This window comes from Fukomys damarensis, unplaced genomic scaffold (assembly GCF_012274545.1).
Source record: "Fukomys damarensis isolate Sample0158 unplaced genomic scaffold, DMR_v1.0_HiC HiC_scaffold_30, whole genome shotgun sequence".
Taxonomy (NCBI): Eukaryota; Metazoa; Chordata; class Mammalia; order Rodentia; family Bathyergidae; genus Fukomys; species Fukomys damarensis.
This window is the reverse complement of record NW_022900942.1, coordinates 62,794,011-62,808,154: the sequence shown is the minus strand read 5'-3', so window position 1 is coordinate 62,808,154 and position 14,144 is coordinate 62,794,011. Positions and strand designations below refer to the sequence as shown.

Sequence of the window (14,144 nt, the reverse complement as noted above, 5' to 3'; positions counted from 1 at the left end):
AACTACTATTTTTAATAACAACAAGTAATAGGAGCCAGAGAGATGGATCTTTTGCAAATGAAAAGGAAAACAAAGAGATGGCGGGAGGGAGAGGGCAGAGAGGGAAAGGGGATGGAAAAGAATGAAGATGTGTTCTGTACGTGTGCCAACTCCCCGCCTTGATATAATCGTCACGCACTGCGCGCACCGACTAATAAAAATTTTAAAATAGCATCCGGGGAAGAGGGTTTTCCCAACAAATCAACTGGAGTGGAACTGTGGGATTCGTGAAATACCAACCGTTCCCTGAAGGTGGCAGCGTCCGCAGACCTTCAGAAAGGCGCATTCCCTCTGCTTGTGCTGCCCTCTGTCCATAGCTGTTACTGCATGGCTTGGGAGCTGGACAGTAGGAGTTTCCCGGAGGTGGTCATCACAGACTCCGCTGGGTTTTTTCTAGGATGATTTCTTTTGTTCTCTGTCTTTGGTTTCCTAAGTTTAGAAATGGTTGATCTCAAGAATTTTGCCAATATATTAAATGAATTCTACTCTGCCTTTCCAAAAGCCCCACCACTATGTAAATTTTCCTGCTATTTTATCTTGAATATAATTTTCTATAAAGCTTTTAAGTGCTGACATAAAAATATGTACCTGATGATGCTTAATAGCATTAGTCAAAATAATCAAGCCGGGGTGGTGGTGCACACCTGTAATCCCAGCACTCGGGAGGCTGAGACAGCAGGATCTCTGTGAGTTCAAGACCATCCTGGGCTACATAGTGAGTTCCAGGTCAGTCTAGACTAACTAGTGAGACCCCATCTCAAAAAACAAAATCAAAACAATGAAAACAAAGCTAACATCCACGGATGGGTGAAGGGACAAACTGTGGTACATATCCACACAGTGAATGTTACTCGGCCATAAAAATGAATCAAGTATCAGTACATGCCACAGAATGGGTGAGTCCTCTAAAACATCGCGCTGAGTGAAAGTAGTCAAGTGTAAAAAGCCACAGATTGTATGATTTCATAGACACGAAGTGCGCAGAACAGTAGTGGGCATACAGAAGACAGGTAGACTAGTGGTCTCCTTCTGGGCTAGGGATGGGGAGAGATAGTAACTACCAAGAGGGACAAGATTGTGTGGTGAGGGTGGACAATGAAGATGTCCTAAAAACAGATCATGGTTATGGCGACAGAATTCCACAAGTGCTAGAAGCTGCTGTAGTGTACACTGTAAAAGATTAACTTTATGGCATGTAAATCAAACCTCAATAAAGCTTTATAAAAACCTTCTGGAGATCTATAAGTGAAAAGAAAGAAATTGAGAGCAAACTCTCTTAGGTCTAGTATAATGATACCATGAATTACCTTCTTTATTCATTCCACATTTCATGAGATTATTCAAATACAGTGCTTGCCATAAAGAAGCACTCAGGTAAATGCTGTCTTTTACTACTCATCATTTGAAAGAATTCTGTGTCAGTATGCGCTATGTAACTGTGTATCTGGATAAATGAGATGTGACACTGAATTCTAAGGGTTCAAAAATCTAAAGACTATGCAGACATTTTTTTTCCAAAAATAACTACAGCAATGGGGGAGAGAGCTAAAGACCGCCCCCGGAGTACACATGGCAGGGTCTGGCTGGCAGGAACAAAGGAGGATCTCTGAAGGGAAATGATCCAAATATTCTCTAACACCTAGCAACCTGCTAAAATGCATTGAAATAAGATGCGGCCCAGAGTGGAGGAGGGAGAGTACGCCAAGGGTAAAGAAGCAGAGCACACAGGAGAAAGCAGCAGAGGGAGATGCTGGTAAGGTGGGTGGCAGGGAGACTTCCCCTGTAGGCTCACGTGAGTCACAGAAGAGCGCTAAGGAAAGGGCCGAAAGACCTAGGGGGGAAGCAGGTGCACCTCGAGGCCGTCGTGTTGAGTGAAGTAAGTCAGACACACACGCTTAAATATCACGTGGTTTCACTTTTGTGGGAACCAAAAAGCGTAAATAGATTCAAGAGAAAAATAAGAGATGCAGGATGGGACTCGAGGACATAGACCTTTTACAAAGGAGAAGGGGAACCAGAGAGGTAGGAAGGGAGAGGAGGGGGTGGAGGAGGATGAGAAAAGAACCGAGCTGTGCATTGCACACACCCCAGCTCCCACGAGAAACGTGGTCACCGTGTGCGGCAAACAGGAACTACTGAAAAAGGAAAACAGAATGAATATCTAGAGGGAGGAGAAGGGCGCACTGGAGGCTGGGCTGGGCCAGGAGTCTGGTTAGGAAAAGCAAGACGAAGGCTGAACTGCGGAAGGAGTGGAGCACGAAAGGCCCCGGAGGAGAGGGAGCCAGGTGTAAATGTGTACAGAGAGCAGGAGGGAAAACGGATCGTGGTCGGCTGGATTTGGGTCATTGACAGAGGAGACGGAGTCTCGGGCGTGGTTGACTGGGCCGGTCCAGATGCCATTCACTTCACTGTGGAATGAAAGAAGAGTTTTGAGGAGAAAGGAATATATTGACTTGGAGGTCATGATGAGTGTGGGATACCTCGGGAGCCTCTCAGGTGGAAATTTCATTCCAAGTTTAGCTTTGAATTCTAGGGGAGCGCTATGGACCCCACAGAAATGTGTGTGAAGTTAGTGTAAAGTGGGTAATCGGGCCACCGAGTGGGATGAGACTGTCCAAGGCGAGACTGTGAAGAGAGAAGGTAAACAACTGCAGCATCGTAGGGAGGAAAACCGCTTAAGGGCAAGTTAGGTTGCTATTGCCACACTTCGTTTCCCCATCCCGGCTGGCAGACACCAGACTTTCGCTTCTCCTTCAGAAGATCCCCGTTTACAAAACAGACGCCACACACACCCCACCCCCCGCCTAACCGCTGGGAGCAGCTGTCAGTGTTTACGCTGGGAGTCGCCCAGCTGGAGGTCAGGCTGGGGAGAGCCAGGGAAGTGCACTTGGCATCGAGGTCTTCGGTTCTGACAGGAAGTGGACTTCAAGTGACGAATGCCTCAAGCTGGAGCTCGCTTTTTTAGATAATGATCGTCAAGAGAAAATGAATTTTTCATTTGGTTGGTTGGAATTTTTTGTCACAAGCATTTATAAAGGGATCTGGCATGAACCACCATAAGTAATAAGCACACAACACTTGGAAAACATCCAGAGGTATTTTCATGTTTGACAGCAACATAGAAATCCGTAGGGCACTGGACAGTTTCTTATCTGTCACAGTGAAAGACCTTAGAGATTTACTCTGGATCTTGTGTTCTACATTTATTTAAATTTGATCTCTACAAATGAAAAGAAAAAGTGGCTGCTAAATCAGAATCTCAGGTTTTAGAATTTTGGAGGTTATCTTTTTCAGCTATGAAGAAATTCCATATCCACTCTAAGAATGGGCACGATCTTATACAATGCTACGAAGAAGACATTTAGAATATCTTTTCCATTTGAGGACATACACATGGGTGTGATGTGTCAATGTTATGTTGTTGTTTGGGTTTGTTTGTTTCATACCGGGGATTGAACTCAGGACCTTGTGCTTGCAAGGCAGGTGGTGGTACCACTGAGCTAAATCCCTGGCCCCATCTAAATGTTATTTTTAATCAACATTTCTCTAATTACTAGTGAGACCAAGCATCCTACTATATGTATGGTAGCAAGCAAATTTGTTTTCCTGTGAATTTATATATTTGTTTTCCTGTGGTTACCTCTTTGTAGCCTTTGCCTGTTTTTATTAATTGCACTAAGTCTGTTCTGGATGCTATGATGTGGTCCCTTTTTGTTATGCTGTGTAGTGTTTGTTGTTGTTTTTTTTTGTTTGTTTTTTTTGTTTCTTTTGGTACCGGGGTTTGAACTTGGATCCTCGCTCTTGCAAGGCAGGCCGCCAAACCGCTGAGCTAAATCCCCGGCCTGTGTAGTGTTCTTAACACCATTTTTCTTACCTCTATTAACAGTATTTCTGGCTGAACAGAAGTTTTAAATTTTCTGTTCTTCCTCTTGTCAGTTGTCCCCTGAATGGCTTATAGATTTAACACCGGTCTTCTGAAATCTTTCTCGGTCACATTCCTCTGCCCGGCGTTTTATAGTGTTTGTTTATTTTCAGGATATCATGGTAACTTTTGAAGTCTTTAGGTATAGAAATTAAGGTCCTAATACCCACTGTTCTCGGAGTTGCAGAGTCACGTGATGAAGACCATTCCTCCCCTTGCCTGTCTGCTTGTTATTTTCTGGCTGTTCTGACTCCCCTGGTCCATTCTCCACACGTACACCACACACGGACTCTCGGGTCTACCTGTTCCTCTCCAGTACGCCTGATACGTAGTGCTTAGCGCTGAGGCATAGGCTACTGCAACCAGATTACCTGGCTTTCCTCCCCCGATTTTAACCGCTTTGTGTGTTCTAATTCTAGTGTGCCTCGGTCTGTGTTTGCAGCACGTAAGGGTCCCCATTCACTGTGGGGAGCTGGTCCTTGTGCATCACACATCTCCGTTCTTTTCCTTCCCCTTCCCCTCCACACATTTTTTCCCCAGCTTCAGATCCATTTGTTCTATAAGTTCTTATAGAGTGAATTTTCATAAATGTGGATTGACAGACTAATGGGCCAAGAAAACATATAAAACAAACAAGACAATTATGCTAAGCCAAGGCTCACTTTTAGATACAGTGGCCGTGCTGGATTACAGTAACTTTTTTTTCACTTTTTCCCCATTTTTCTGTCTGTATTTCCTTTTGCAACTTTAGTCCACTCTCTAAACTCCCCTTGTAAAGAAATCTGGTGATACTGAGGCCTGCTATAATTTTAGATGGCTTTACTGAGTTATGACACACATGCCAAACATTTCAAACGTACAAGTCAACATTTTACTTTATCCATGGAGTTGTACAATCATCACCAGCATTGACTTTAAATTGTTTCTATCAAACGGAAAAGAAATCCCCTACTCTCTAGATGGCACCTCTACCGCCACTGTCTTCCCTGTCTCTTGTCTACCCACTGATGGGCTCTGTGTCCCTCCAGGTACCTGTTCGGGACAGTTCACATGGGAGAAATGGAATTCAGGGTCTTCTGTGAGCCCCATCTTTCACTTAGCAAGTGGCTCCTAAGTTTGCCCATGTGTCACCTTACTAACACTGCTTCCCTTTCTGTGGTTGAATCACACACCACTCCATGGATAATTTACCACCCCATGGATAGTTGGGTGTTTCTCTCTTTGTGTCTTATGAATAATGTTGCTGTGAGTCTCATGTAAACTGTAAAATGAATTTAACCCACTTCAGTAAATTCTATGGGAATTTTTGTTATAACTGCATTTACATTGTAGATTCACTTGGACAAATTAAATTTTTTACAAAATTGAGTATTTCTATCAGACAAACTTAAATTTTTTTGCATTCATTCAGACCTTGTTTATTGCTTTCCATGAAATTTTACCATTTTCTTCATAAAATTCTGGAACTTCCCTTTTTATCTCTATTGAGTTTACATTTTGCCAAAATGAATGGAATTTGTACATTAAAATTTCTATTTAAGATAGATGACATAGATGATTGATACAAGACAGATATTAATAGATGATAGGTATTGATAGATAACAGGTAGACAAATGATAGGTATAGATTAGAGATAGATGAGCTACTTGCTGCTACGAGAAAACCAATAATATGGCCCCAGGAAAGAAACAGGTACAAAGGGAAAGTTCATACAATACAGAATTCTGGGGCAGGACAACTGCTGCTCTTATCTCCTTCCCTAAGATGTCTAGGAAGATGTGAATAAGAAAATTATTTTATGGTTGAAGAGAATTTTAATTGCTCTCTAATATCATCCGATCTTGATGGTTTCTTGTCAAAACATTTCCTCCTGTGAAGAAAAAGGAACTTTTACACACTGTTGATGGGAATATAAATTAGTACAGCCACCATGGGAAACAGTGTGGAGGTTCCCAGGATCCAGCCACCCCTCCACCAGGTATCTATGCAAAGGAAATGAAATCGGAATGTTGAAGAGGTGTCTGTGTCCCTGTGTTTATTGTGGCACTATTCCCAGTAGCAAAGATGCAGAATCAAACTAGGTGCCCAGCTGTGGATAGATGGACAAAGAAAACATAGCTGTATACAGAGGAATACTACTCAGCCATAAAAAGGAAAATCCCGTCATGTGTGACCACATGGGTAGAACTGAAGGACATAATGTTAGGCGAAGTAAGCCAGGCACAGAAAGATGGCTAGTGAGTGTTCTCATCTAAATGCTGAAGCTTTAAATAGTGAATTTCATAGAAGTGGAGAACAAACTAGTGGTTAGCAGAGTCTGGGGACAGGGGGGATAGGCATGGATAGCAGGTAGTTCACAGGTACGGGTGCACCAGGATAACTTGTAATGTTCTGTAGGGCAGTGGGGTGACCATGGTTGACAACAATTAATTCTGTAAAATAGCCAACAGCGGAATTTGAGTCCTCCCAATAAAAGCAATGATAAATGCCTGAGTGACAGGTATACCAGTTACCCCCGTCCGATCATTACGCACTGCGGACCAGCAGTGAAATTTCCCACGATCCCCCATAAATACGCACTGTTATTATGGAACAATCAAAGTTTTTAAATAAAAACGTTTTTTAAAAGAACCCAAAGTATAATAAAAAAGCAAAATAAAAGATAGATAATAGGAAGCCGGGAGATAGATCTTTTGCAAATGGACCGAGAGATGGAGGAATAAAAAGAATGAAGACCGGTCGTGTACATGGACCAACTCCCCACGGCGAATGTCATTATTACCGCAAATGTGAACTGATAAAAATAAATAACAAAATATTTAAAGTATAATAAAACTGTAAAAAGATAACGAGCACGTACCCTAAAAGAAGCTTTCCTTGGGAGACACCGTGGGCTTGCCTCCGGAGGTCGGCAGCTGCCGGATGAGCGGGTCTGGCTGCCGCGCACACTTGCCCTTTGGCCAACTCACCTCCCGCTGTCCCCCCAGGATCTCCAACGAACACTCGCCCAAGCTCCAGATCCGGAGTCACAGCTACCTGAGGGCTGTGAGCGAGGTCTCCATCAACCGGAGCCTGGACAGCCTGGACCCCGCGGGCCTGCTCTCGTCGCCCAAGTTCCGCTCCAGGAACGAGAGCTACATGCGCGCCATGAGCACCATCAGTCAGGTGGGTGCGGGCCGCGCCGGGCTGGGAAGCGGGGGCGGGAAGGGGCACCGCGGGCCCAGGCAGAGGCCGAGCACACCACTGCCCGGGAGGGAAGGCGTAGAGGGATCTTGGAAACCCAGGCAGGGCCCTGCAGGGCTGTCGGGAAGGACACAGGCCAGATTCATCAGCCCGAGGAAGGTCTCATCATAGAAGCCCTAGAGCTCGGGCAGGTCATCCGGCCAGAGGCCTGCGTGCTGCAGCGGGGTAGATGCGCTTATTATGCCTGTGGCCCTGGGCTCCCCCCACAGCACAGCAACAAAAATGTCCGGGCGGGGAATCCTGGGCCAGGGACAGTGACCCTGGGGTGCCGGGAGGAGCTCATCCTGCAGATTTAGGGGCCACCAGAAGACAGAAAGGATTTCTTCAGAGCCGACACAAGGAAGGGTATTTATGCCACGCATGGCGACACACACACCTATCATCCTAGCATTACAGAGACTGAGACGGGAGGATCACACATTCAAGTCCAGCCTGGGCAAATTAGCAACTTACCAAGACCCTGCCTCAAAATAAAAAATAAAACAGGGCTTAGGCTGTATCTCAGTGTGACGTACCACAATCTCCAGTACCACAGGGAAGAGGTTATTTTTAAAATTACATTGGAGGCTCTGAATTTAAATTTATGTCACAAGCGTAAAAATAAGTACCATACCATTAATTTGGTTAATATTTATTAAGCAAAACACTGGGCCAGATTTTCCAAGGAAAGCCTTTATGAGTGAGTACACTTAATACCCGTCCCTAAAGGTTTATAGTCTCATGGAGGGCTTATGAGAAACATGAAAACTCTGTCACAAACATTATCTACTTGGCCGCCACAAAAACTCTTGGAATTAACCATCAGAGCCAATCTGCCAGTTCCTTTATAACCTTCATAATATTAGTCATATAAACACCTGTCCGACAGGTACATAGCCAGATATTAAATGGGACTTACCTTTTAGCCACATTATTGTCCATAAGATCCCAGAATAAAGGACAAAAACTAAATAAATACCCAACACTTTAAAGAGAAAGCTTCCAGGAATCAGACCTAAAAATACCTATCTTAACGAATTCTGATAAAGTGGCATTTAACCCGAACTTTGGACCGTGCCAGCCGAAGGCACATTCAAGGAATAATGAGTGCTCTGGCTTGGCTGGAGTTCAGAAAACTTAGGGGGCAGCTGTAGGAGAGCTGTTCTGAAGACTGTCCGGGAGGCTTTTTAATAAATGTCTTTGTACACCAGCTCGAGGGGACTGGACTTTAGTCAAGAGGAGTGGAATTGAGGAGTAAAGCACCAGTGCTGGAGCAGGTAATGGGTATCGTATAAGTCCCATTCCCATCACTTGGCTAAAATACCTACACCTGCAACTTAAAGGAGAGGTTTACTTAGGCTCAGTTTCCGTCCATGGTTGGCCGGCTCCAGGTCAGAACTATCACGGTGGAAGGGCCTGGTGGAGGAAAGCTGCTCACCTCATGGCGTCCAGGAAGCAGAGGGAAGGAAGGGAGGGAGAAGAAGGCACCCATCTGGGTCGTGCCTCTAGGAACCCACCTCAAACTCGTTAGTGATCCACTGAAGCACACCCCCATGGTCACTCACCTTCCAAAAGCCGCATGAGACTTTGGGGGACATTTTAGACCTAAGACACAGCAGATATAAGCAGACTGATGTAGGATAATCTGGTAATGACACGTAGGGAAGATTGGAAAGAGTGGTGAGCTGGAGGCAGAGGCTGCTCTGGAAGACTGTGATGGTGGAGGTGAAAACGGATGCACTTGGTGTGGGCAGTGGCCGTGACTGCGGCATGACAGTGGTGGTCGTGGGGACACAGCGTCCTCGTATGGATGAGATGAGGGTGAGCCAATAGCGGTACACGTGGCTGTCAGAGTGACCCGGAAGTAGGACCACTGCTCCATTTTCTCCCTATGAGCCATATGAACAGAGCTCCCTGCTCTCTTGGAGTCCTGCAGAGCTCCAGGGAAACCACTGGGGAAGGCTGGGCTGGGGCAGCCCAGCAGCAAGCCCAACACTCCCACGCTGGAAAGGAAATCTCTAGCTGTGTGTGCAGACCCATCCGTGTGATTCAGTTTTGGCTGGAGGCACCAACCAGTCCGATCTCAGGAAAATAGAAGCTCATACTGGTGCGATTCAGACTTGTTTCATCCTTATCTTTTTACAATAAATACTACAACTTCTTGCGGCATACCTTTATTCTGCACAGCCCTCTTTCAAAACTCTAACGCACTTTATATTCAGCTTTCATATGTGCAGGACAGTCTCCGGATAATTCCAAGCTTCCAACTACAGTTGCTGCCTTGTTGTTATTCAGAGGAGGGGAATTTCCTCCTCAGAGGTACACAACTGTACACTCTCTAGACTGTGCAAAAAGGAGGGAGCTTGTGCTATGTCAGAGATATTTTCTACTCTAAACCACTTGTAGAAACTAGAATCATATTGAATTCAAGTACACTATAGCCTCTGTTTAAAACCTGACACATTCATCAGAGACGCCTAGAAAGATAAAAATAAAATTTTGTAAGCCAAAGAATCAGCCTAGAACAGCTAAATTGTTTCCATCCTTCATGACGCATAGAAGCAAAACAATCTGTGCTTGCATGGTAGAGAAAATTGAGAATCTTTTCATAGGTTTATTCATTTTCTATATTTTATATCTAATTTGTATCTATTTATATCTAAAATTGGTGCTTTTATAGAGTAGGCCTTGAAAAAGAATTATAGAATGTCAGATTTTTAAAACTATTTCATGTAGTAACTATCATTTCAAATTAATTTGTCTTAATTTATTTCAAGTACCAATCCTAAATATCTTGATCTGGAAGAGCAAACTGAAAATCTACAGATAAGGGCCAGAGATGTGGCTCAGTGGCACTACGCCTCTCTGGCAAGTACAAGGTCCCGAGTTCAATCCCCAGTACCAGAAAAAACAAACAAAAGTCCACAGATATATTTTACCTGGTGACATATTGGATTACATCTCTTTTTTTTCTTGACACACGGGATTGAGCCCAAAACCTTCACACTGAGCTACATCCCCAGCCTTTTTTTTATTTTGAGACAGGATCTTGCTAAATTGACTGGGATGATCTTGAATGTAGGATGCTCCTGCCTCAACCTACCAGAGTCCTGGGATTTCAGGTGTGTACCACCATGTCTGGCAATTTTTACAAAGTAATATGACTAGGTAGTTTTTGTGCTTAGTAGTGAAAGCAACCACTTAACTGGGATTTTTTTTACTTAGTACATCCTTTCCCTGTTGGGGGACTGTGAGTGTGGATGTATGTGTGTGGAAATGAGACCCATATGGACGAAGTTTGTATACAGAGCTGGCCAGAGACAGAACCAAAAGACCCCGGTGTTTCCCAACTCATTAATTACTCAACACCCCCTGCATTGGTGGCAACAGTGTTGCTATGGAAGAAGCCATTAAAGGCTACGAGATTTGTATCAAAGAAAGACTCAAGGGCCAATCACAAGAGGCTCTCACTGCCAAAGATGGAGCAAACTAAGAATAACAAGGTACATTTAAAGTTATTCCGGTCCACGGATTTAGCTCAGTGTTTCTGCCGCCTGTCTCACAAGGGCAAGGTCCTGAGTTCGATCCCCGGTACCAAAAAAATAAAAAATAAAAATACAGTTATTGCACGAGTCACTTTTCCATCCCTGTGACAGCTATTTGAGTCACCTTAAAGGAGCACAGGTGGATTTCAGTTTAGTTTGGGAAGCTGCCTTCCACGGTCATAGACCCTGTGGCTTTGGGGCCTGGGGTGAGGCCAAATATCATGCCAAGGAGTGAGGGGCCGTTCACTGCTGATGCCCACCAGGACTGGAAGGCAAGGGGAGGGGCTGGGGTCCCCGCAGTGCCCTCGAGGCCACGCCCCAAATGACCTCACTTCTGCCCAGTAAGCCCACCTCCTAATGATTCTAAGGCCTCCCTCTCCAGTGAGAGGACGCCTTTGTAAGACCCCAAATGCAGCAACTAGCGAATGTTTTTAATCTATCGTCTATTTTGGTCTTTTTTTGTTTGAATTGTTTGTTGTTTTGATTTGATTTGTTACACTTTTTGTTGTGATGGTTGTTGCCGATGCTGGGACTTTCCCGGCGCTATCACACTGAGCTACAGCTCAACCCCACTGTTGTTTTTTGTTTTATTTTTTTACGTTCTGTAAGTTATCAAGCTACCCAGGTGGGCTCAGACTCAGAGTGCTAGGATTACAGGCATTCACCACCCTGCCTGGAATTTTGATCTCTTTATCGGGGCCCGGGATTTAGCTCAGTGATTTCACTTCCTGCCTTGCTAGCACAAGGGCCCAAGTTCGATCCCGGTACCAAAAATAAATAAATAAATAAAAATAAAAAATAACTCATCACCTCTGAGACAAGAGGGGACAGATGATTATCTCAATGGAAGAGGGAGAAACCAAGCATCTGTCTTTCCACCTCCGTGTGAACTAAACCACTGAGTAACCTGATAATGAAAGACAGGAGGCATTTCTTTATTAAAATTCTCCAAATAGTAGTTGTAAACTGAATGATAGAACAAGAATATGGCCATTTCACAACCCTGATGGATTACTGGATCTAGGCACTGAGCATAAGATGATTCTCAATGACATAAAGACAGCCCAGATGCAATGTGCACTTCCATGAGAAAGCGCATGCCCACTAGCCATGCTAAAAGGGCTGGTTCCAAGTCAGACCAAGGCTCGGGGTACAGTTCACAATTTTCAGGAGTCACGAAAAACAGGAAAATGTGCCCAAAACATCATGAGCCTGGAATCAGCAAAAGCTAAAATGTGGGAAGCTCTGTCGGTCGTCAAAGGACGGACGCACACACGCACACTCAATAGAAAAATTGTGATAAAAAGAAATAGTACTAATTGTACTAAGAATAACAAAGTACCTTTAAAGTTATTGTGTCAGCTTTCCATTTCCGTGACCATGAGATAAGTCAGGTAGATTGATATGTTTCACCCAGACAACTAAGTAAAAAACCCAACAAGCTGTAGAATTGTATTTACTCTATGATTCGGGGTGTATTTTAAAAAATAGAAAGGTGCCAGGGATTTAGCTCAGTGGTTCCACCTCCTGCTTTGCCACCATAAGATCCAGAGTTTGATCCCCAGTACCAAAAAAATGGGGAGCAAGCATGTCAACCCTCTGCCAAGACAGGCATCCGAGTTTAATGGCTGTTACCTTGACAGGGACAAACATTTGCTATTTCTTTCTGATGCTGAGGATGCCATTCGAAGGAGAGATGTCAAGAAAATTATTTATATAGGACGTGATATAGACACATGTATAATGTAGTTGGCTTTCCTGTTTACTGGAAGTCATTTCAAACTTACAAGAGCCACAAATGTTGCAGTCTTCTGTCCACCCTTGACCCAGTTCTGACCTGTTAACTACAAGCAAATCACACTCACCCACTCTTTCCTTCCTTCACTCCATTTAGCACTCACAGGTACTCCATTCCTTTACCTCTAAATAAATGTCCCTGTGTATTTCCCCAAAATAAAAGATTTATCGGTAAAGATGTAGATGTAATTTTAATATGGATATACATATATATATTTATTTGCCTTGAAAATATACTTTTTGTCAAATTAGATAAAAAGTGAAAATACTATTTTTAAGTTATAAAGATTTCTTATTAAGAAATCCATATCTCTTTCCAGTAAAATATCTTTTTTAATTTTTTTTAGGCAGGGTCTCCCTAGGTAGTTCAGGCTGGTCCTGAACTTACTTTGTAGCCCAGGCGGGCTTCGAACTCACAAGGATCCTCCTGCCTCAGCCTCCTGAGTGCTGGGATTACAGACGTGGGCCATCACACCCAGCTCCCAGTAAAATATCTTAGTTGGGGGCCGGGGACTTAGCTCAGCGGTTCGGTGGCCTGCCTTGCAAACGCAAGGACCCGAGTTCAATCCCTGGTACAAAAAAAAAAAGTCTTAGTTGGCCACTCTTATCTGAGGCTTTAGGAAATAAGCCTTCCTAGAGCACATCTTTGGATAGCACAACAAAAATGTTAACAGTATTTGATGATCTGATGTGTGTTCTAAGCTTAATTAAATTCCCAATTACCCATGAATTCGATATTAGGAAAAACAGACAAGAAGTCCTGAAATGTAACAGAAAATTGCTCCCAAATCTTCATGCAATCATCCACAAAGTGAGATGCTGACTGGAACATCAAGTTAATCATAATTTTTCATAAACATAGTCGAGGTCAATGAAAGTTATACGAAGAGGGATACCGATCAATAAAAACTGATATCGCAAAAAAGAAAACAGGAGGGCTAAGACCATTTATAAAAGAAGAGCACGCCCCACTGCAAAGACCTTTATAAATGAACTTTTAAGCAATTTGTGTACCATATCAGCTCTTTATAAAGAAGAGTGGGAAACCTGTACAGTGTTTTTCACGATTGCGACCATCTGGATTTAGTCTCTCTGTACGCAAATTTAAAGCATGTTTCCATAGCTGCACGTCACGAAGCGTTAGCCAACATTGAAAGAATTTGACCGACAACTCAGTCCTCAGGAAAGGCAGAGTAGGAACAAGTGCTGTTAAGGTGTCTGTGCCGAGCAGCAGCACTGGAGCCGTGAACTCTGCAGGGAGGGGAAGACTCCAAATTCGTGTCTGCGCCCCAGGAGGGGCTGGGGCCGGGCGGGGGCCCAGGGTTGGAGACTGAGCCTCTCGGTTGGGAGAAAATGAGGCAGGGAGGCTGCTCCGGGAGTAAACCGAGCTCTCCGTCGGGCAGGGCACTGACCCGCTGCTGTCCCGCAGGTGAGCGAGATGGAGGTGAACGGCCAGTTCGAGTCGGTGTGCGAGTCGGTGTTCAGCGAACTGGAGTCGCAGGCGGTGGAGGCGCTGGACCTGCCCGTGCCCGGCTGCTTCCGCATGCGGAGCCACAGCTACGTGCGCGCCATCGAGAAGGGCTGCTCGCAGGACGACGAGCGAGTGTCGCTGCGCTCG

At 44.4% G+C, this 14,144-nt stretch overlaps 1 protein-coding gene across 8 annotated transcripts in view; it reads left to right on the top strand.

Moving 5' to 3' along the window:
- The window catches only part of Dlgap1 (DLG associated protein 1), a 261,824-nt gene that overhangs the window by 126,708 nt on the left and 120,972 nt on the right, over positions 1-14,144 (top strand). For all 8 annotated transcript variants that reach the window (XM_033757430.1, XM_033757432.1, XM_033757431.1 and 5 more), the window contains exons 3-4: positions 6,950-7,127; positions 13,956-14,144. The exon at positions 13,956-14,144 is cut by the window's right edge and continues 85 nt beyond it. In XM_033757430.1, coding sequence (XP_033613321.1) covers positions 6,950-7,127; positions 13,956-14,144 — 367 coding nt within the window. The remainder of the gene's footprint in view (positions 1-6,949; positions 7,128-13,955) is intronic.